Source organism: Centruroides vittatus, unplaced genomic scaffold (genome assembly GCF_030686945.1).
Source record: "Centruroides vittatus isolate TY-2023 unplaced genomic scaffold, ASM3068694v2 contig_620, whole genome shotgun sequence".
Taxonomy (NCBI): domain Eukaryota; kingdom Metazoa; phylum Arthropoda; class Arachnida; order Scorpiones; family Buthidae; genus Centruroides; species Centruroides vittatus.
In genome coordinates this window covers 2,503,286-2,528,890 of record NW_027122381.1, presented here as the reverse complement: position 1 = coordinate 2,528,890, position 25,605 = coordinate 2,503,286, and the positions used below count along the sequence as shown (strand labels likewise).

Here is a 25,605-nt window from a genome sequence, read left to right as displayed (position 1 = left end):
AAAGAATGTTTGCTCAGAGGTAGCTGTATCATAATTCCTCTCCATCAACAGAAAATGTCTTGATATGTTACACATCTCACACCATGGTATTGTTGAGATGAAGGCACAGGCCAGCAGTTACATCTGGTTGCCAGGCCTGGATAGCAACATCAAGAAATTAGTGACAACTGTGATCAACATGTGACAACTGTCAAGCAGTCCAACATAATTCTTCCAAAACATTTGCTTGGGAACTGGAGGAAACTCCATGGAATAGGCTCCACATAAATTTTGCTGGCCTCTTTCAGGGCAAAATATTTTTCATAGTGCTGGATGCCAGGTCCAAGTGGTCAGAAGTGGATCTAGTGCCATCAATGTGCAAGTGAAGTGATTAAGGTGTTGCAGAAACTGTTCACTATGCACAAAATATCAACAGTGACTGTATCAGACAATGGCACTGCCTTTATGTTTTGTGAGTTTCCTTAATAACAACGGTATTCAACATATCATCACAGCACCCTTCCACCTATCATCTAACGGACAAGCAGAGAGGATGGTGCAATTTACAAAGCAGACTCTGAAGAAAATGAAAGGAGCTGACATCAAATTGAAGTTAGAGAGAATGCTAATTTTGCAGCATGTGATCCCATCATTGGCAATGGAAGTGAGTCTGGTTGAACTGCTGATGGGGCGGAAGTTGCAGACTTGCACAGGCAATTGCTGTCCCTCGGCTTCTAAAGAAGGCAACAATGAGAAACTAGAATTGAATCCTCCAAACCGAGCCTTCCGAGTGGGCAATCCAGTTTATGTTCAAAACTTCAATTTCAGCAAGTACTGGACCCCAGCTGACGTCACGGATGTAAGAGGGAATGTCACTTATTCAGCCTGCACAGAAAATGGTCAGATAATTAAGCGGCATACAGACCAAATTTAATGATGTTTACCAGATAAGGAGACTGCAGCCCAACCGACCGACAAACAAAGAATCTCCTTCCAACAAGTTGGACGTAGAAGAGCCAGTTTCAGACAAAGCAGAACAGAGTTTAGATGCACCTACCAGCAATCTCAGAGAGGAACGTCAGACATGCATAAGACAATCCCCAAAATATTGGAAAGATTATGTATTTTTCTAGGAGGAAAGGAGTTGTCATGTCTTGTCTCACCACAGATTGTAAAGGGCATGTCAAGCGCAGCGCCCAAGGACTTGGGGCTTGGCTGCTCGATATATAAGCTGAGAAACTGCAGTCACCCGCTCTCTTTTGGCCTTGTTCTGTACATATGAATATAGATGTGAAATAAATGTGTAATGTTAAACCTTGTATCCATTTACTTCCTCAGACACTATTACTGGAATATTCTTAAACTATTCAGTAAGATTTGCAGCAATCTTACAAGATGGGAAAACATTTATAAAACAATACTAAACAATAGATGTTGAATGGTCAGGAAGATGAATAATACTGGACATGCTAAAAAAATAATTAAATAAAATAAATAACAGTTGATTTCATTATGACAAAATATCAGGCAATCAGAAAGGTTTGTCTAATTGGGTACCAAAAAAATACTGATGTTTGAACAAAGACATATGATTAACCTCTTTAGTATAGCAAACACCATTATGTATATCAGTGGTTCCCAAACTTTCTGTACCTCCACCCTCTTTTTCAGAAAAAAAGTGTTTGTGCCTTCCTTAATTTTTATAACAATCTAATTTCATAAATACTGTCTTTATAATTTATTTAATGGCCTACAAAACAATATACCTTATTAAATAAAATATATTGTCCTCCAGGGCTCAACTCTTCTCGAGATATTTCGGAAAGTGTGTGGATGGATTGTTAGCATTCATACCCAAGTAGTTTGGATGAGGGTTGTGAATTAGGCTTAACCATTTTGCTGATTCATGTTTTTGACATTGATTTGACTTTTTGCTTATATTAAAAATTGATAATTTGGTAAAAGCTGTGTGCCCCCTTGCAATAGTGTCATGTCCCACTAGGGTGCATGCCCCACAGATTGGAAAACACTGATGTATATTATAAAGATAAATTAATTAAGTACTTAGCATTAATTAATGTCATGTATTAATGTAATGTAGAATGGAAGTTATAACATTCTTGTTTTATTATTTTATTTACTTTAATTCTTATTTATTTTAATTATTTTAATTTGTTAATTTATATCCTATATTTTTCTTTAATTTTAAAATGCTAAAAACATTCTACAAATTTAAATATTTGAAATATATGTATGGAATACTATATATATTTTGCATTCCAAAATTCTTTTTTTTTCAAAAGAATTAATTATGATCATAATAAAGACCAAACTGTCATCACATCTATTACACAAAGAGTTAAACATTTGGTTAGTAGTGACAGCATCAGAGTATTCATAGTTTAATTTCAGGTACCTGCTTAGTCCAAAGATCCTCATTCTCTTCTACTACTCTACAGTATATAACAGACCATCCCATAATTTTTATACATTTAAGTATTTTTATCTATTTCATCTTAATTCTTAGTGTCTTTTAAAAGGAAATTCCAATAGGTTATTTTGATTTAATTCCATTCAATGTGTAAGAGCTTTGTACACTTTAATACATCATTCTTGTTCAAAGCTAACTTCCTAAAGATAACATTTTTGAACAAGTCAAAAATATTCACATCTTAGTTATTTATTTGTTAAAATGGATGATTTAACATTAAATACTGTTATTAATTTATCTTTGTAATATCTTGCAACAACCTTGCATTGTTTGAAGCAGGGCTATGGAGTCGGTAAAAAACACTCGACTCTGGATACTTTTAGTATGCCGACTCCAGCAAAATTATATACCAAGTCATTTTTTGGGGAGCAGAGGCACTCATAGGGAGTTACCCCACTCTGAGCTCTGATAGGAGCCCCGGGCATTTATCCAAATACTTTTATAGTTAGTATTTTTAATATCTAACTTACATTAATATTTATTTGTATAAAAAAATTAATTTTTAACAAATATTTAATAAGAGGAAAAAGGGGAGCGATAAAATTATACATCTACATATCTTTATTCTTTTGCACTTCATTTTCGCCTTTCCAGAAAAGTTAGTCCAACTAAAAAGTGTGTGATCTAGCTACTTCAGCCCCTTGTTCAGAAAAGAAAAATATGAACTCTGATCAATTAGTCTGGCTCATTCAGAAAAATAGAGTACTTATTTAGAGCAGGGATAATAAAGGAATGAATCAAAAATATTCAAATTCAATTAGGTCAAAATAATTTAACACAAATACTACAAAGAAAACCATTGATACATATTTAATAAATTAAATTGTTGCATTTTGTATTTAAAATAAATGAATTATAAGAAAATACAAAACCATTGTAAAAAATTAATAAATATAAAATAAATTTTCTTTCATTTAAATAAAAAAAAAACTAAATTAAATTTAAAATGCCAGAGTTGGAGTCAACACATTTTCCCCAACTCAGACTTCTCTGGCCAGAAATTCCTCCCAATTCCGACTCCACAGTCCTGGTTTGAAGTCAATCCTGAAGAATTTTTGCAATGATTTGTAAACATAGATCAAATTTTTACTTTGGTATAAAGTGGTGAACCAAAGCAACAATCAAAATAATGGAAGCATGTTGGCTCAGCTACACAAAAGAAAATTATGATATTTAAGAAAGGATTTCATTGACTGTGTGTTTACACCCAGGAAAAAAACACACATGAAGTAGAAGACAGAAAAATGAATTTATTACACATGATAAAAAAAGTATAGATACAGAGGGATTACAACTCAAGGGGGGTATAAATTAACAGTCACCCAATTCCAGTTGTTGTTAGAACAATTATGAAATTATCATGATTTGTACAAAACAGAACTGAAAATAATAATTACAAAAAATTTCTCCTTAACACTAATTTTTACCTAAAAAGGAAATGGTAGGGGGTGAGAAGTAGAGAAGATGGCAAATAGGATAGGAAAGAATACCCAGATAGTGCAAATGTTGTTTGATTACCATAAGGGGTTACATAGAAACTTCTTAAACACAAAATTCTTGCTTCTGTCTTCTCTTTCCTTGATTCTTGAAAGTTTTATATATTTGATTCCAATAGCTGGTCACACGCTTGGACTCGTTAAGCTGACATGCCAGTTCAGCCTGGGAATTTCAAAGTTTCCACTTGAAGTTCTAGCCTGACCTCTCTTTTGGGCACCAAACATTGTAAAGTCTCTTCTTTTTGTAGTCTTTTCTCCTCAAGCACCAATCCAAAAAAGATGTTCCTCCATCTTGTATGCCCTCAAGTAACCTTGTATACATTATGTTCAAAGTGGCCCTCACCTCCAAGAAAGAATTAAGATTAGAAAGTTCTAGAAGTTGAAAAGAACAAACAGAGAAAAATAAAAAAAACAAAAAGACAAAAGCATACAATATGGTGCACAGCCACAAGTAAACACTGTTGCTTCTCCTGGAAAGATTCTGAGATGCCAAGAGAATAGCGATGATGGATTATCTTGCAAAGGCCAAATCGTCACTGAAAGATACTATGCTAATCTTAGAAAACTGACAAATTTTGAAGGTTAAATGCTGGAAAAAGTTGACCAAAGAAATATTGTATTACCAGGATTTTCCAATAGGATATTCACACAACATTATGTTGATTGCTAAATCACCTCTTCTGGTCAGGTCTGACACCAGGTTATCAGTTTTAGGACGCGGATAACCACATGTGAGTAATCGACTCGCGAAATGACGTGAGCGACCAATGAATTATTCCAAGCCCAATTTCTAATTAAAACAAAGATTATATTTATTGAAACTTAAACTAGAATAATCACAAGATATACATAGTAAAATAAACAAATGAATTCCCATAAAATACGATAAATAAAGGCATGGAAATTAACTAATTACGAAAGAACTAAAATTAACTTATTCGCTCTATATTTAACCCTAAATGTGCAAAGAGTTTACAACCATCTATCAATTATAATACCTCAAGGGTTTCTTCTTTAGTAAGATAGCATGACGAATTTAGATCAGTCATATCTTTTATTCATAATTGAACTGACCATATAATAGATCTTCCGATGATCTACCTAACTAAATATGGCTCACTGCCTATCTACACATAAGAATGGCTTCTATCCTTCCATGGACTGCCTTCTTCTAGTTTGTGTGGCCGGTTCAAGTTCTGATTATACCTCTGATGAACTGCGCTTAGTTACAGTATGGCGTATTCTGGACTTCGTAGAACTGCGTGCTTTTGGTGCCAAAATAGTCCCTTTTTATGGGGACGACCGACTGGCAATCGGCCAAGTCCATTAATGATGCAATTTTGACTCATCTTTTAACAGGAAATCAACTTCCTTTGTTTTACAAAATGAAAGTATTAACATCCTGTGAGATAAAATTTTGTTCAAGTTTACAAAATATTATTTCTAATTATTAAATAAAATTGAAAATTTATTCAATTAATGGCCTCTAAATCAGTGATCTCACACTTCTATTGATGTTTCCTGATGTCTTCCAGGACTCACTAGCATAAACAGCTATCGGAATCATGATGGACATGAACAGGTGGAATTTGATTCTCAATAAGATAGATGGTGAGGACCAGATTTTGTTCATCTGCCAGAAGACTGTCACTGCTTTTCTGCTGCGGCACTTCAGGTCCATTTCCACATCGCCATTTTGGGAAATAACACTACCCAAGTAGGTAAACCTCCCCACCTCCTCCAATCGTTGTGCTCCAACAATTACTCCCTGCATTTGGGCTGTGTTACATACATGCATAATTTTCATCTTCTCAGCATTTATCCTGAGGTCAATTTTGTGCACCTCCCAACCCAATGTGACCATGGCTTGCTGTAGTATTCTCTCTCTTTCCTCTAATAGGGCAATATTGTCAGCAAAAACCGAATCTCCAAGACAGTCCTGGTCAAACCACTGGATGCCATCCCCAAAGTGCACACCGGACTCTTTTACCCACTGCATGACATAATCAAGAGTGATGAGAAGAGAAAAGGGGACAGGACACAATCCTGCCTGACTCCTGTCGTAATTTCAAAGTAGTCAGTATCACCATCTTCAGTCTTAATGCAACAACTTGAATGCAGATATAAGGTCTTGAAAATGGTGACAATGTTTGTCAGTACACCATATAATCTCAGGATTTGCCAGAGGGACTCACAGTGAACATTGTCAAAAGCCTTCTTGAAATCAATGAAATTGTTGGCCAATGAATATCGATACTCAATGCATTGTTCAATGATATTTTGAAGAGAAAAGCTAGGTTTTGCTGCGATCTTCTGCAGCAAAACCTAGCTTACTCTTCCGCAAGCACTGATTGAGGGCAATCTGCAGGCATCAAAAGAGGACCGCACAAAATGCCTTTCCAGGCACAGAAAGGAGGGTGATACCTCGCCAGTTAGTACATTTGGAGATATCTCCTCTCTTAGGAATTCTGACTATAGCACCCCTTTTCCATTCCTCTGGGGCCTCCCCATATTGCCAGCTCCAGTTAAACTATAACATTAGCTTTTCCAACATGGGCTGCCCTTTGTGCTTCAAAATCTCAGCTGTAATTTCATCGAAACTGGCTGCCATACTATTCGTTAGGCTCTTAATTGCAAACTCCACTTCCTCAAGGGTAATATCACCAGTGTCCACCTAAAGCTCATCCTCTGTATCCTCAATGTCAAAATCGTATATGATGGTCAGTTCCGCTTGATTAAATGTTTCTTGAAAACTCCAGTTAGTTCATTGACTATGCAGTACAGGGTCTTGGAGTCATTCCGATCAGGAGCCTCCTGCACTTCAGCACCCTTTTGTTCTAACCATTCCTTCTTGACTTTCTGATGGCTTTTCTTTATCCAACTCAGTGTATCTTGTATCTTTGGCTTAGTTCCTTCATCTCAGCCATTGTTTTAGCCTGGTCTCTTTTAAGTTTTGCATCTTTCCTCCCATCAATCAACTTCCACGAGCAATCTTGGATCCATTCATCATTTCGTCTTCCTCAATGTCTTCCAATGATGTTTTGGGAGCACTCCATGGTAATTTTCCGAGAAATCTTCTATACTGTTATCTCTCCAAGTTGGGCAGAGCAATTGTGCAACTCCAGAGTACTATAATATAGCAAACATTAAAACAAAAACTATGTAAAGAGTTTGGTTATTTCAGCCTACCAATGTCATGTTTATCACAATACTCGGATGCTACAAAATGGCACAAATTCAATGGTCAAGTAGACAGGAATTGAAATATATCTTAAATTTTACAGATATCATAATATTTATAATGTTAACTCTAAGAAACTGTATCATTCACAGCCAAATATCAAATGGTAATCTACCAACCAATCAAATTTCACCAAAAAAACGGACCAAATATTTAAACTTGGCACCCTCAAAAACCACTTAAATGATATTTTGTGCTGGCCAGTAACCTTATATTATGTAATTTTTCTATTTGAGTGCCACCATACTGCTGGTCCGATAGAAAGAAGAAACTGTTGCAGAAGAGAGTCAAAGTTAATTCGACCAAAAGTAGTCATTGACCTCCTCCTGGACAAGAGGATGGTCAACAACTACTCATTAATTAATACCAGTCTACTATTAATATTTGAAAAGTAATCCATGTTGGATGGGTTGTGATGGCCCTGCATGCAATTGAAATTGCTAACCTTAACGTCTGAAAGGTCTGAAAGACTTTGTATGACTTGTATAAATAAAAAAAATCCCGTAAAAATGCTAGAATAACTGCTTTTATTTGATAATAAATTTTTTAAAATTTTGGCAACAGATTGTATAAACTATGTGGAAAGTGCTTGTAAATATTGTGTTTATGGACAATTATTGGGCTGCAATTTGAAAAAAATTGTAGACTTATAAATTCCCACTGTTGTCACCTATCTACCTGTCCTTCCTTAATCTCAAAAAAGGAGTTAGATAAATGAAAGTCGAGACCAGATATGGAAATCTTAGGGCAGGAGGCCCAGATTAACTATATATGAACTTCCATAATGTTACTTTGATTCAAAATTTTTCCCTAAACAAAGTTATATGTATGATCAACATGACTTTATTGCTAACAGGAGAAGTGTGATGTACAGGGACAAGACCACCACTAAAAGAATTGGGAACACTGTGATGAAAAGTTGCCCCAGCATTATGATGATGTCACAATAAATAATCGTTTGTTGGAATTAGTTTGGTTTATTTAGTTATGGCAACATGACACATGAGTGATTTTCCAAGGAGGATGCATCCTGGAAAGATGTTTATATAAAGTTGGCTCCAACTGAAGTGTTACTAATGCAAAGAAAACCCAGAAAACTGCACTTGGCCAGTCCATTGGCCATGCGTGAACCATGACCATCTAATGCTGTTCAGTGGTTTTATCCACTCAGTTACTGGAATATACTTATTGGGCTGCAATTTTAAAAAACTGTAAAGCTATAAATTCTCAGTCATCTGTCCATATCTGACCTTCCTTAATCTTGAGAATAGAGTTAGATAGATTAAAATCGAGACCAAACACGGAAATTGTAAGAGAAAAGGACAAGATTACCTATATATGAACTTCCGATTTGTACTGCAAATCATGTTATTTCAATTTAAAAAATTTTCCTCTGAACAGAGTTAGATACATAACTGACATGACTCTATTGCTAACAGAAAAAGTATGATATACAGAGGCAAAATACTACTGCACTCTTTACAAGCAAGTGCTGTGCGCTACCAGTTGCAGTAATGGCATAATGGCTCATCCATTTCACACTATATCATTGTTGCAGTAATTCAGTAAATATAATATATATTTTTACAAACTATATCCTTTTTTGTAAGAATTATATTTAATTAATTGTTTTGTTAACTTTTTGCATATAGACACTACGTGTAACTCAGAACATTGAATGTAAATAAAAATTAATCGATTTATAGAAATGCACTTGATATTTTGGGGTGGAATGTGCAACATGATCTAAGTTATAAGTATTTGAACATAACTACCAAATTTCATAGCAATTGGTTGAACAGCCTAGGAGCATATAGTGAACAAACAAACATTCTCATTTATATATATAATCATATCTACAAAATATATTTTATAAAAAATACTTACATTTTTATGATTAACAAGTTTCATTAATTTAAATTCCCTGTAGGCTCGTTTTGCATGAGTAACATTTTGGAAAGGTCTGCTGAGTTTTTTAATAGCTACATTTTGTCTTGTAACAGTATCATATGCAGCACTGAAATAAATAAATTTAATATATAAATTTATTAACTTTGTAAAATGAAAAATTCATCTTATCTTTAATCAGACAAATTTCCAGTTGCTCCAAATGCTTTAAACCTGAGATTTCCTGTACTGGTTGGATTATAGAGAGAGTGTTATAACTGGGCAGGAGCAACAAGATCACAGGCAAAGGGCCAGGGATAAAGGGGCCTCAAAATAGAACTAACAAAAAGAAATTTCAATTATATTGTATTATTATTCTTGTTTACACAAATATGTGAATGATCTTATATAGTAGTCACCACTGAACTCAGACCAGGCCAAAGTTAATGTCATCCAATAAATAGGTTTAAAAAAAATAGTTTCGATTCATTGTATGAATGTTTTACATAATTTAAAGCAAATATACAGTAATTAATCTTTATTTTTGCTAAATATCAACTTGATATCTTGCAGGTTTAACAAGATTGAGCCAGTCAAACTTGAGTCACAGGCATCAAAAAACAGACCACTGCATCACCCCCATCAATGAACATAGACCATTGCATGTTTAACATTTTGTTGCATCACCATTGCGGCCAAAACACCTTCCATATGTTTCAGCGTGCTGTTGACTAGGTGTTCACATTCCTCTGCCATTATGGAATTCCAGCTAGTCAAGATGGATGCTTTTAGTCCTCAACTGTCTGGGGGCATTTTTTCGCAGACGTCTCTTCATAATGTTCCATACATTCTCAATTGGTAAAAGATCTGGGCTGTTAGATGGCCAAGGAAGAACTTCTATGTTCTTTTCTGCAAACCACTTTTTGTTTTTCTGCTTGTATGACATGTGGCCCCATCTTGCTGGAAAATTCAGGTTCTATTTGGATATAGCTTTGCTATGGACAGAAGTAAATACTGTTGTAGAATGTTAATGTATTACTCTGAAGCAAGTGTTCCATCAACAAATGTCAACTGACCCATACCACTGGCACTCAAACACCCCCAAACCATGAAACTTCACTGAGCAGTATAACAATGATGGCTCATTAGCTTGACTGGCAGATCAAATGACATGTTTGCTTTTGTCTGTTGCTGATAATTCAAAGTTTGATTTATCAGACCACAGAATTTCATGCCACTTTTGTTGAGACTAGGAAATGTTGTAGATGCACGTGGTGAAGAAGAGAGTCCAAAAAAGGGATAGACGTATATAAAAAAATCTCTTTAATTTTCACTCGCGTTTGATATAATGTACAGGTTCTCGTTTGGATTCTGACACTCCTTGTACAAACAGTTTTAATTATCAGATACCCATACAGAATCTTTAATCTTAAATCTCGCAACAAAGGGTTGACCGAGGATATACAGCGCAAAGCGAAAAAAAATATGATTAACCTATAATTAACTACTTAAAAACTACTTATACTAAAGGAAAGAGGAAAAAAAGGATAGATGATAGGATAGAAAAATATAATAAACGAGACAAGAATGGGTACCCAAATTTTAGTTGACAACCTCGTGGTGGTGGCTAGAGCTCAAACCTTTATTTTCGATGGTACAAATCTCGATGTTGTAGAGTTTGGATTTTCTTTTCTTTCTACTTGTTACTCAACAAGCTTCCAGAGAAAGTGTTGTATAAAAATGTTTGAGATCCTCTCTAGTCTCTACTATCTTTAGCTTACTGCCTCTTTCAAATGTCCAGTCGGTGCTAAATTGACCTGGAGACCTTCGCAAAATCCATTCGTACCGCTCAACGTCTAAGCCAAAAGTGACAAGTCTATCTCCTCTTTAGCCCTCCAGGCTACCCATTCCCTTTGTCTTACAAATCGGTCATCGCCACCACAGAGAGAAGTTTCCAGAAGTAGAAGGCCAAGAAACAAAGGACAGAGGAAGAAGGGAAAATGAAAAAAGAAATATATATATATTTTTTTCATTTCCCTTCTTCCTCTGTCCTTTGTATATACGAATAAAATATACAAAAAAAAGTATGGCATAAGACCACAGAAAGATGTTCTTTGCCTTACTGTACCAGTTTCTTCTTTTGATGTGCTGTTAGCAAAGGTTTTTCATGTGCTGCATAGAAGTGGAAATGCATTTCTTGCAGTCTCCAGAGTGTTGTCAAAACAGATATATTCTTTCCAGTTGTATCATTCCATATTATAGTTACATTCAATATCTGTGGCAAGGTGGTTGATTTTTACGATTCTTTTAAAATTTCTATCATCAACTTTTGAAGTTTTTCACTGATGTTTAGCAGCTTTGTTAGGTATAACATGGCCATGATCAGTATAATAAACAATATTCTGGTGCACTGTTGTCTTGCTTAGCATTAGCTCTTTTCTAATAGCTCTCTCAGACATGCCACGATTTTGTTTAGCAATGATAGCATTCCTTAAATCTTCTGAAACAGTTTTTCCACTGGTCATTGTAGACAAAATGCAAAGGTTCATAAATAAAACTAAAGAAGTACCTTATATCATTCACAGGATTACAGCAGGCTAAAGTGAGGCTAAAATAATCAGTTGTTTCAGAAATACTGCAATTGTAACATTATTTAAATGCAAATTATCGGTTGGTCTATGTTCATTGACACGGGTGACGCAGGAGTCTGTTTTTTGATGCCTGTGATTCAAGTTTGAATGGCTCAATTTGTAAGGTCACCGAAACGGGGAGAGTTTTATTCCCAACCGTCGGGATGGCTAAGGGCTATGCGTATGTGGGTCGTTTTCACACAAAAACTGTTTATTTGTAACATAAATGCTTACATCGTCGATTGACAGTCCTTCACTGATCCAGACGAGAACCTTGGCGTCGGTTGCACCCCAGGGCAGATGAGAAGGATCACTTGGTGTTGGGAATGATCGAAGATTCACAGAGATGTCTCAGGCGATGGCATAATACACTATGAAGCACACGGTGAGCTTAATCCAGAGGAAACAGTTCTTAATTCGAAGGAGACTGTTAGCTTAATCCAGAGGAGACTCTCTTTTGACCTTGAAGTCCCAGTTTTTATACGTTTTTCGTCCACCATCCATATTTCAAATTGGTCCCTCATCCATTTTCTTGCTTCCCAATTGGTCTCCCCTTTGTTTCCAAGTGCAAGATGAGACCATCTCGAGTTGCGGGAAAGGTCCGATTTGAGGTGTACATCTGATATCTCTTTGTCGACTCTGCTTGGGATTGTTTATAATACTATAACACCTGCACTCATAATTCAGGCCATTGTAATTTCCTTGACGTTTAAAACTTTAACGATCTTTTTCATCTGTCAAAAATTTCCCTTTTTTCAAGAAAGTTTATCCCGTCAAAAATTTATAAATACTCGAGTCAAAGATCTACCTGTTTATGAGCGCCCGTGCTGGAGTTTACAGATTATTTGACACGTGTTCAACCAGTTCCAAGTTTCATTTACATTTTTGTGTCGCATTGTTTAGATCAAAGGGTTTTCTCTCTTTCATAACACAATTCATCGTTATCATTTTTTAACGCAAAAATTTTGCGATTTATTCGCTTTCAAACTCATCTGGGGACTTACAAATTTTGTTAAACTTGCAAGATATCAAGTTGATATTTAGCAAAAATAAAGATTAATTACTGTATTTTTGTTTTAAATTATGTAAATTATGTAAAAAGGTCAAAGCTACTTTTTTTAAACCTGTTTACTGAATGACATGTTAACTGCAGCCTGGTCTGAGTTCAGTGGTGACTACTGTATATTTCTTGTGTACACAAAAATTATCAAGAAACAACTGTTTTATCATATCTGTTTTATTATTCTATGTCTTTGTCTCTCTGTCTTTCTCATATTGAAGAATAGAAAAAATTGAAGTAAAGCTGTCATCCATTTTTTATGACATTCAACAGCATCTTTACAGGAATAGCCAAAGCAAGCAATACATAATTATAAGAACCATATAATATATCAATTCCTAAGAAAGGAGAAAGACAGACAAGACGACAAGACATACATAGAATACCTGGTATTTATAAGGTACAGTACAATTACAAAATAAGAAAATATAACATGAAAATGATAGTGGTGACAAGTTATTTCAATATATTGAAGTAATTTCTCACTCCTAGTACGTTTAAGGTGACCATAAATTGAAAATATGATAATGGAACACTAAAATTTTTTTCATGCCAAAATTTTTTTTTTTGGAAACTTTTGGAAAAATACTAGTTATAATAAGAAAACATCATTTTGTGGATAGTTTTTATTGAAAATTATGTAATTACAATAGTTTGTTCAATGAAAAATTTTTTAAAGCTACCACCAACCAAAGCCGAAATTATCGGGCTGGAAACAGCTATAAACGGTTAACGGTTGTTGTTGTTTATTTGAAAAATTTTTTATTGAAATGATGTTTTAATAAATTATTTTAAATAAGATAATACATTAAAAATTAATTGCATTTTAACAAATGTTTTAGTTGTCATATAACTTCTTTATTTTGTTTGATAACTGTATAAAATTTAATCAAAATTAACTAATTCTAGAAAATCTGCAAAATTTAGTTTGTGTAAAATATGTTACATAATTATTTAAAATATTCCTTTATTTTCACTTGTCTTGAATTTACACTACAAAGTATATATCAGCACAGCCTGCATTGAAAATGACACAAAAATATCTAAAATTTATCTAATAAATGACTAAAATGCAGTGGATTTTACTGTTTTGAATTGGTGATGACAATAAATGGCACTTACTATGGGGTTACTTTACTTTTATATTCTCAGGAGTATAGGTAATAAAGCTAAGATAAACTAAAACAACAAAAATTATAATACATGCTTGATATTGTAATATGAACAATACCAAACATGTAAACTTTTACTATTTTTAACAATTACTATGCAGGCTGTGATGATATATACTTTGTAGTGTAAATTACTATTGACAACTTTAAACACTGCTTTCAATAGTAATTTTCATAAAATAATTTGATCTTAAAGAGATACAGTTGCCACAGCTGATTTCACCAAGATACATGAAGTCATTCAAGCTCTCAAACAAAATTGCTCAAAATATACCAATTGTGGCAAATATAAAAATAAAGGAATATGGGACATTTAAGTGTCCTGACAACTTTTGATGGGATGACAAAACAAAATGTAGAAAAATGGGACATCTCATCATCATATGTATATGAGAACATGAATTGGACATCAAGAGAGGAGTTCATACCACAGCATTGGTCACTTATGCAACAGACTTGGAGATTGTTGTACAACTAAATAATGCCTCTAAAATCTTGCCAATATTGGAAATCTTGAGTTTAAAGCATCTTATCTTTACGAAATTGCCAAAAAATTTGTTATAAAATTAATTGAAATTTAGCAATAGGACAAAAGTTTTTTTTTTTTCACTTAACACAGGATCATCAATTAATATTTATAAATTGTAGGTTTTATTTGTATATAATAAATTAAACGTACAATTTATAAATATTAATATAAAAATTAGTATACAAGCTCTTATTTACTGTTCATATCGTATCTTTTCATGATAAGAAAAGACACACTTCTCAGTGGTTTTGTTTCTTTTAAAAAATATATTAAAATATATGTATTATACTCTGTAACACTACTAAACTAGAGCCTTATACCCCGTTCGCACCGAGCATTTCAATCTAGATTGTGAGCAAGGTCGGGGACTCTGTCTTGGTGCAATCTCTCTTGACCAAAATGAGGTTTAATTGCGATCGATTCAAGAGAGTTCTTGAAACTAGATCCAGTCATAAGAGAGATTCCACGATCTCATGCACGTGGGATAATACAAGACGGCTATGGAACATGTGTCGGGCTATGGACAGCGAAATAAAAAGGATATTGTATTTCGAGAGATGATGGCATCCGTCTATTATCAGCAGTGCCATTCGTGGTAAAAAATTTCTCTGCCTAAATAAAAAAAAGGTGAACAGCACTAATATACTATTGTTACCTGGTCTTCGCCCAGGGCTCGTTACTTTCCAAATACGCCACTGATTATTAGATATATCGCAAGAAAAGGCATTGTATTTATTTCTAGCCAAAACTTCCATTTCGTTTGTCGGTGATTGTCAGGGAAAAATTTTCTGCTAGCAAACCCTTTGTTAACTATTTCGAATATCACCACTGACTATAACAATTAAAATGTTTGCAAATTGGCAAAATAAAAATAGATTTTTAATGTGACATTAACCTGTATATGCTATGATGAACTTACATAATTGAGAAAACATAATTATATGTTTCAATTCTGTAACATGTTTTCAAAAGGAAGTTATAATAAACATGACAAACCTTCTTTAAAATAGACTGAATCATTAAACTTAATGTACTGTACTTCATTTCTGTGTAATGTTTATCTAAAACTTTTAATATTTGAAATGATAACAATTAAACTTTTTTTTTGTTTATTTAGAGATTGGTTTTGACAGAAAAATTCCTGCAATCAGAAAATTAATATAACTCTGGTATAATTTTAATTAAGGTGTAAGAAAATTATGAAATGAAAATTTTTCACACTGACACTTGTATGTGCCATAATTGAGTGCTATTAATCTTCCATGTAACAGAACATGCATATTTTGTTTTGGGAAAAATATATTTAAACTTTTGATGATCAACTACAGTACTCTTGCTAATCTGAATTATCTTATGTTATTGTTCAGATTAGTGAAATTAATTTATAATACATAATTAATTTCACCAATCCAAAGAAAGAAAGACAAACTAATAATAATATATATATATATCTGCTGTAGTTTGTCTTTCTTTCTTTGGATTGGTGAAATTAATTATGTATTATAAATTAATTATGTATTATAAATTAATTTCACTAATATATATATATATATATATATATATATATATAACAGTTACATAGAGTATTATACATTTATACATTAAAAAAAAGTTATACTGTATTTATGTGTAGATGTATAGTACACATATAATTTTATAAATTCATCATATTTTTAAAAAATAATGTATGATTTCTTTTTATTTCTGACTAGAATATTTAGTGGAAAAGAAATAAGATTGGTTCAAACTAAGCAGAACTTGGATTAGTGAGAATGCACTACAGTTTGACTAAAATGTGAAAAATGGAAAAAGAAGAGAATATATTAATTTGAAGAATAAACTACAATGATATCTGCCACATCAAACACCTTCTGTTGCTGAGAAATGTTTTATTAAACAAAACACTAGGTTGAAAACATTAGTGTTTTGTTTAATAAAACATTTCTCAGCAACAGAAGATGTTTGATGGTTCATTAAGTGTTTAAAAACTGGGATTGATAATTAATAGCTGCCGCAGTTGAGGATGCTCTCAATGATTGTATGTGCCATAATTGAGCAATGTGATGAAATGATTGAGGATGCTCTCAATTTTTTTTGCTGATTTGTCTACCACCAGACATAGTTGGATGCCTGGTTTATGTGTTTTGGTGAATGCAAAGATTTCTGAAGTCAAAGGAGCCAAGATAGTGGCTTGTTGCATATCTAACAAAGTATTACAAGTAATGCTAGACTTATTCATTGGGTTAATTCTATTCTTCCAAACAGCTATTGCAGGTTACCAAATTTGGTTCTATGTATGCTCCACCACCCAGGGAGCTTCCTACCAGACATTGAAAATCTTTTTCCAAAGGCAGGAAAATATTATACCAAGGTCTTGGAATTGCCAATCTTGTGTACATCATTCCTTGTTCTTTCAATTCATGGCTATGACTTACCTTCAAGGCAAAAGTGTCATAATGAGCAGCCTGCTTTCTGGCAAATTACATGAACTGGTAATTCATTGCCTTGAGGAGGATATTCTCCCAAGTTTTGAGGAGCAAATCATTTTGTACAGTACACTCAACTCCTCAATGATATGATCATAATTTGCTGACAAACTGGATTTGTCACTTTTCTTAGTATCTATCTATCATAATCCATATGGCCTACACCTCAGTCTAGAGCAGCGTTTCTCAAAGTGGCGATAACGCCCCTTGTGGGTGGTGAGTAAATCTAGGGGGACGCTGGAGGCAGGGTACTGAACAGTGACCAAAGGCAAAAGTTGGGGTCACCGAAAGCCATTCCCTTTCCTCTGTTAAACGGATAAAAGGAAACATTGTGTTTAATGGTTTCCAGATGTTGAGAACAATGTACGGTAAGGGCACAAAGTGTGAGATTCATAGAAAAGTTTTCCTAAGAATATTTCCAATCCTTTCTCACACAAGAGAAAATGGGTTAGGGGGCATTGGGTATAACTTTATAGACAAAGGGGGCAGTGGATAAAAAAAGTTTGAGAATCACTAGTCTAGAGCAACAAAGTAACCATTCAGCTCACTTCTTGGACATCAAATTGACATTTCATAGGAGCTGCATCATTACCCAAGTATACAGAAAATTAGAATACAAACCTTTCTTTATCCCAATTGAATCTCAAGATCTGTACCAGTTCAAAACAGCTGCATTTAGAGCAGTAATTAAAAGAGTTTATGCATTCATCCAATATTCAGAATAGAGAAATAGAACTCACATCACACATGTAATGAAGAAACATGGTTACTGACCAAGCCTCAAAAAGTCTCATCAATAACTGTCTTCTCAGGTACTTAAATGAAGAAAGACAACAATAAAGCATATCAGGTGATGAGATAAAACCATCATCTCTCTAACATCTACAAACAAATGGCAAGAGCTGGTAACACCAATATTGCTTACAAAAGGAATCCTTTGATATACACCATAAAGGATCTTGTGGACAAGAAACATCTACCTGGGGTTCCGCCAGTGAAACAAGGCCTATTTCTTTATTACCTGTCCTGGGCAAGATACTTGAAAAGTTAATCGCAGACAGACTGATGTGGTTCATGGAAAACAAAAACTGCCTCGGTGAATCGCAATACGGATTCCGTCCATAGCGTTCTGCAGAAGTGGCCATACATGCCGTGGTCTCTTCTGTCCATCAGTTACTTGAAGACTATAAATATGTGCTTGGGGTCAGCCTCTACATTTCGAAGGCATTTGATAGTGCCTGGTGGCCCCTTATCTATACCGGCTCCGTGACATTCAATGCTCATGTAACATCCTTAAGCTGCTACAGGATTATCTGGAGAATCGTAGGGCAATCTTTCGTTACAGGCAACATCAAGTTGACAAGAAAATTACCAAAGGCTGCCCACAGGGGTCTGTTATCGAGCCCCTGTTGTGAAATATTACTTTCGACTCGTTTCTTGGGAAAAATTTTGGACAAAATAACTGCTATGCATATGCTGATGATGTCATCATGTTAATAGGGGGCCAGTTTAGGGCTGATCTCGAACGTAAAGCCAACTACATGCTGCAGCAGATTCACAATTGGGGTTCTGAACATTACCTGTGTTTTAATCCTGCCAAGACTAAGGCCATAGTCTTTAATAAGCCAGGCCATCCTAATTTGCACCGATGCCCGCCACATTTCAAGATGCAGAATATGACAATCAAGGTGGAACAGATCCTGAAATACTTGGGTGTCATTTTTGACTCTCACCTGACTTGGGACAGGCACATTGAATATATAACAAATAGAACAGGTCTTATTCTTCAATCATTTTCTCAGGTGGCCAAGAGAGATTGGGGCCTTTCCACTGGCGCTCTTTCTGCCATTTATGAAGGCATCTACATCCCTATGCTTACCTATGCTTGTGGTGCCTGGGGATGGACGACGTGTAAAGTTCACGCTAATAGGAAATTGGTGTCTTCACAAAGACGAGCTCTACTCATGATTACTAAATCTTTTCATACTACGAGTAACCGCTGTCTTCAAGTACTTGCAAGAAAGCCGTCAATCGACCTCGTTATCACTCAAAAACAGCGGTACTTACATTTTAAATGGGGGGAGACCACCCAGACTTCAACATGAATGATCAACTATAGTGACATCGAGTGGCCTTCCCCCTATAGGGAAACTCTTCCACCTTACGAGACATCTACTTTCAACCTTAACATAGCATACAGTGCCGATATCCATATTTTCACTGATGGTTCACGTCTCGGCGATCTTGTCGGGTGCAGTTTTGTGATATACGAAGATGGCAAAGAGATTTACCATCAAACCCGCAGATTGGATAGTGAGTGTACTGTTTTCCAAGCAGAGCTTAGCGCCATTTGTCTGGCAATTGATTACATCAACAGCCATTATAATAATATCATCGCTGAAATACATACTGATTCATTATCGGCTTTCAACTTACTTCAAAGTAACTTGCTCCACTCGCTTGCCGACTACATCAAAAAAGCAACCCACAACTCTGACTGCAAATTTAAGATCTCCTGGGTCAAAGCCCACCAGGGTGTGGTGGGAAATGAGCGGGCTGATACTTTGGCAAAAGAGGTGACCACTTATGATTCTATTCTGATTTCTTACAATAAGATCAGCCAACGTACTATCCGGCAACTGTTAAAGACAGACACACTCCTACAGTGGAACCAGCACGACCAGCATACAACGTACAGCTTTATCCCAAATTTGCAAGATTTTCTCAACATCAAGTGGTATTCTCCTAACTATTGCACAAGCCAAATCCTAAGTAACCATGGTAAATTCGTGAGCTACCTTGCTCGCTTTACCAACACGACTTCCAACACGTGCCAGGTTTGTCAAATTGAGGATAGTACAACCCATTATTTATTCCACTGTACGATCTTTGATCGGGAAAGACTGGAACTGCAACTTCTTCTTCGGGAACATGATATTGGTTGGCCATGTCACCCTTCAGACATCTGGCTTACTGAAGATGTCTATTCTGCTTTTAAAAGACTTGCAAAACAAATTAGCTATGTCACTCATCAAATTATCTATAACTAGTTTATTTTAAGATTCTCACACGTGGAACTCTTGTTGCATAATGCTTATATGTACAGTACCTGTTAGTTTACAGCATTTCTTGTGTTTTTGCCATATTAGGCCTGCCATGTTATTTCGTTCTACTTTGCGCTATGTATTATTGTCTGCTACTTTATTGTATTATTATGTATTATTTGGTATTATCATGTATTTTAGTATTATTGTATATTTTAGTATTATTGTAATTTTATGCATTATGTATTATTGTCTGCTAGTTCTATTTTACTTTGTTCACACTTATCTCAATCACTTTTGTATTGTTCTTACCATTCCTGTATATCTACCTTTATTGTTCTCTTACCTGGTAATGCTTAATGCGAGGTCAGGTTTTGTACAATTATTTTGTGCCAATAAAATTACATTGATTGATTGATTGATTGGGGTCTACACCATCCCAATTACTGACAACAGATTCAATAAAGGGTGGGTATACATAAGATCCACGCATATTCTTTGGATCCATATATTAAGGAGTATATATATTCCATCAAAAGGGATGTACCATCTGCTATGCTGGCTAAGTTTGCTTCTGAAAATGACATACAAGTGTTTCTAGGTGAAGTCTGCATACTATATCCTATTAGACTGGGTAATGTTAAAACATCTTGAAAATTAGAAATATATAAGGCTTCCACTAGGAACATAATCAAATTATAGAGAAGAAGAGTCCTTCTCTATAGCTTGGAGATTACTATTTAAAATATGCTTTTAAACTAACATTATTTTAAAAAATTTTGTAACATGGCTCATCTCAGACCAATGGAACAATATCTCTCTCAAATTTGAAAATTTAGTTCAATCTTCCTTTTTATGTTCTATTGTAACTAATCCTAACAATGCTGGTTTAATATCATCAAAAATGTATATTTTAATTTACTAAAGTTACTTCTAGCTGGAAATTTTTGGTTTTAATGTGTTTATTTTAAAGTATCACATCCAGCTTTTTAGTAGTGTCGTATTAATAAATGACAGATCATAAAAAAACAATTTGCAATAGCATTATTATTGTGAACTGATTAAAAGAAAATCATTTTTTAAATAATAGCCTAGTATAAAAAATTCTTTGACTGTACTAAAATTTAATAAAAAAAACCACAAAAACAGTCATATAAAAAACTTAAATTCCACAAATATATTGTACTGTAAATTCTTACTTCAAAAATTATTTAAAAAAGTACTACTGTAGCATTCGGTTTACTTTATTCATGCGGGACAGTTTATATGGAATGCCATTTCTTCATTGCAAAAATATTGGCTTCTCCAAAAACATAATAAAAATATCCAAGACTAATGATAACTTATAAAAAAAGTAGCTATAATCTCTTAATTACTTAATATTTAACTGATTGTTATATTATTTTACACAAAAATAATATTCAAATGTAATTTTCAGTAAAGTAGATGATTTAAAAAATTATTACTTGAAATAAAAATCATTTAATGATCCTATTGATAACACTGTACTGAGAGAAATTGCTTTTTCCAACTGTCAACTTTCAATCATCAATTTTAAGATTTAATAACATTTTTTCATCCTTTTTAATAGATAATTACATTTGAAAATAATAAATTTTAACATTAAAATGTCATTAAATACATTATCTTTCATTATTACCAGACAATTCCTTGAGCACCAGATCCAATAGGTTTTAAATTCTGATATCTTTTAAGTATGGTGAATTTTGTATCACCAACTTCGACTGTGAAAAACATACTTGATTGTTTGCTCATTTCCCATGAACTACAATTCTGCCTCCCAGTTAAAGATGGTTGCCTAGAACACAATGGCATTAGGAGTATGATATCCAAAAAGATAGAACAAGTTGGAAAATTATAAAAGGACAGAACTTTCAGAATGGTTATGGCAGTGATCAATAAGTTACATCTGGCTCAATTTGATATACCTGAAAATAAAAAAAATTCATTAATGAAATAAATATCATCACTTAAAAATATTTATAATTAGTCTTTCTGAACAAGTTAAATAATAAAAATTGAAAATATAATGATACATAAATAAGTAAGATCTAACTAGAGAATAAAAAACAGTAATGAAACAGATTATCTTGTACTCCATCAATTGACTGAATAAATCATAACATTTTCGACCTAATACAATAGGCCTTCCTCAGTAAATTACACCATTTAAAATAAAAGAACAAGAATATCATATTCAGCAGAAATAATTTAAAAATTTATCATCTCTCTATACACCGGAATTTGTAATAATTAAAATAACCCTTCTAACCTTTTACCCGGTGTCGTTCTATTTTTAGAATCGTGTCGTTCTATTTTCAGAATCACAAACATTTTCACAGCCCCTCAGGGGCTCTTCTTTAGGTGTCGTCGATTAGGCCGTTAACATTTGAATAAATTTATTCGGTTAATGGCCTAATTGACGACGCCTAAAGAAGAGCCCAGGAGGGGCTGTGAAAACGTTTGCGATTCTGAAAATAGAACGACACCGGGTAAAAGGTTAGAAGGGTTATTTTAATTTAAAAATTAAGAGGTGTTCTAAAGAAAACACTATCATAGAGGAAAAAGAATTAAAATTAACAATTACAAATAAAACTAAAACTAATGAAGATCAATATACACAAAAATAATTACAGAACCAAGTCCAGATTACATTTCATATGAGGACTTCTATACCATAGACAAAGTGTCTACATCCCTATAGTTGATACAAAAATAATTTCTGGTTGGTTTTAAAAATTTCCAGCATTTCTAAGAACCTAGTGTTACGATTCTTAGTTAATCTAACGATTCTGGCCTCATCCCATTTTATTTGTATATCTCATTAGAACTACCCTAGTAGCTCTAACTGGATTGCCTGGAAAAATTGCAATTTTTCTGTAAAATCTTGACTGATCCCATTAATCTTAGTACCATCAGATTTGTCTCAGTGGTTGGAGTTGGTGTACCAAATTTTTAAAAATAAGGTTGATTTTAAAAACTTGGTATTTTTACAGCATTGGCTGCTTGTAACTTTGAACTTTATGATGACTGTTAAGCTTGTAACAGTTGTTACTGTTTTCTATCACTGGACTATTTGTGACTTTAATTGTGGATTATATCTTGCTTGATGGTTCAAGACTCTCCATAACCAAGTGAGTTTGTCTTTTAAAAATCTCATTTGTTTCTGTTGGGGATTTGTGAAGTTATAAAAGCCTAGTTTTGGAAAGAACAAAGGGCATTGTTTTTGATCTAGGTTAACATGTGTTTTCATTGCCATGTCAATACTTTTCGGACACAATTTAGTGGACTTTCCAGGGCCCTTTACCTGGGGTCCTTATATATTGTTGAAATCAGAATAATCTGTACTGTTAAGCAGTACCTTCACTCACATCCTCCCTGGATGGTGTTCCTAACTCTCCTCCTCACCCTGACCATGGCTTCCACACGGGTTCAACACTTTTCAGGTCAGTTATGCTATGGCCACTTCTGAAGAATTCCGTGTCGCTGCTCTTCGGGTTTTAGACAAACTAAAAGTCTACTTAACTGATTAACAAACACTCAAAGATAGGCACTAATGTGGCAGTATGAGATAAGTTATGTATAGTTATTTCTGTCCATGTTATTTCATTTTGATTCCTTCACTATCCCTTTTGTTCTTCCTATTTCTAGAATGTTCTCACCCGATTCTTACCTGGAAGGTGTGGGTGACCAACAATAAAAAGTAAAACGCCCTGAGAGCAAAACCTGGTGCTGATGAGACACTTTTGGACCAGACATCGAGGAGAGAGGATGGTTGACTGGTAGGTCTCCGGGTCCCATTTAGTACCGACTGGAGGACAGAGATTTTTAGGCTGGACGTCGAGGAAGAAAGAGGTAAATTAAGAAGGCTCCAGACCATCGAGGCATCGACAGGAGCTACAGAACGGGATCTTAGAATAAGAGTCCTGTACAAAAATCGTGGAAGAGAACTTTGAGTGGGAAGATTCCTTAGGAAAACACAAGTAACAGAACGAAAAAGTTCCAAAGCAGCATATTTGTAACAACATCAGAGTTAAAATTGAGTCTCTGCACAGAGATATAGCTAGAACTGGGCACCCTCTTTCCTATAAATCTCCATTTTCTTTTATTCTTACTCTGTCTGTCTAATTACTTAATTTAGTTGTAAGCAGGTTAAGGGCCTAGGTTTAAGATAAATTCGGTTTGCGATTGTTCGAATGTACCGAAATTGCGAGTGTTTGATAAAATTACTGGTGGCAGGACACAAAGTGTTAATCATAAAAATTATCTTGTGATGAAAAATTGTTGTGTGTGTGTGTGTATATATATATATATATATATATATGTGTGTGTGTATACAGTGGTGATATTGGAAATAGTTAACAAAGGGTTCGCTAGCAGAAAATTTTACCCTGACAATCACCGACGAATGAAATGGAAGTTTTGGCTAGAAATAAATACAATACCTTTTCTTGCGATATATCTAATAATTAGAGGCGTATTTGGAACATAATGAGCCCTGGGCGAAGACCAGGTAACAATAGTATATTAGTGCTGTCGATCTTTTTTGTTTTGTTTTTTTTTTAGGCAGAGAAATTTTTTACCCCGAATGGCATTGCTAATAATAGACAGATGTCATCATCTCTCAGAATACAATATCCTTTTTATTTCGCTGTCCATAGCCCGACACGTGTTCCACAGCCATCTTGTATTATCTCGCGTGCGAGATTGTGGGATCTCTCTTATGACTGGATCTAGTTTCGAGAACTCTCTTGAATCAACCGCGATTAAACCTCGTTTCGGTCGAGATTGAAACGGTCGAGAGAGATCGCACCAAGACATAGTCCCCGACCTTGCTCAAAATCCAAATTGAAATGCTCGGTGCGAACGGGGTATAAGGCTCTAGTTTAGTAGTATTACAGAGTATAATACGTATATTTTAATATATTTAAAAAAAAAAAAAAAACCACTGAGAAATGTTCTGTGTGTTTAACAAGGTTCGAAAAACTGAAAATTTTAACAACGGGTTCGACCGAACCGATGCAAACCCGCTGAATATCACCACTGTGTGCGTATATATATATATATAATATATATATATATAATATAAGTGATGTAACGAATAGTATATTCAGCTTCAGGCCAAATACCAAATATTCAGCCAGGTGCGTGGCCGAATATTTGGCCAAACTATTCGGCTTGATTAACACACGTATGAAAATTGGCATGGTAAGGATCACACACCCTGCTCTCTATTGGCTCGCTGTCACTACGATTTTTTCTTCCAGTAGGTCTAAATTATTTTAATTAATTAATTAATTAAATTATAATTATTAAAGTTAATATGAGACGACACCTAATGTCTACTTCTAGTGCCAAATTGGTTTATAATTTACGTAATAGTCGTAAATAGCCCAATATGATTTGGCAGTTGTTGGTATTTAGATGTAAGTTATAAGTCATTTTATTTGCAATCGATCTTTTTAACTCTTTAAGCACTAAAATTTTGTTTCTACTATGTATTTGTAGACTGAACAGTACCCTAAGGATATACTTTAGTGGGGACACATGGTCTAGTTTCTCCCCAGTT

General features: G+C 34.4%; 1 protein-coding gene across 1 annotated transcript in view; it reads right to left on the bottom strand.

The window, feature by feature from the left end:
- LOC136979454 (stress-activated protein kinase JNK-like) overlaps nt 1-25,605 on the bottom strand; it is a 119,876-nt gene that overhangs the window by 73,075 nt on the left and 21,196 nt on the right. The window contains 2 exon segments of the mRNA XM_067275465.1: nt 9,095-9,224; nt 21,676-21,964. Coding sequence (XP_067131566.1) covers nt 9,095-9,224; nt 21,676-21,851 — 306 coding nt within the window. The 5' untranslated portion in view covers nt 21,852-21,964.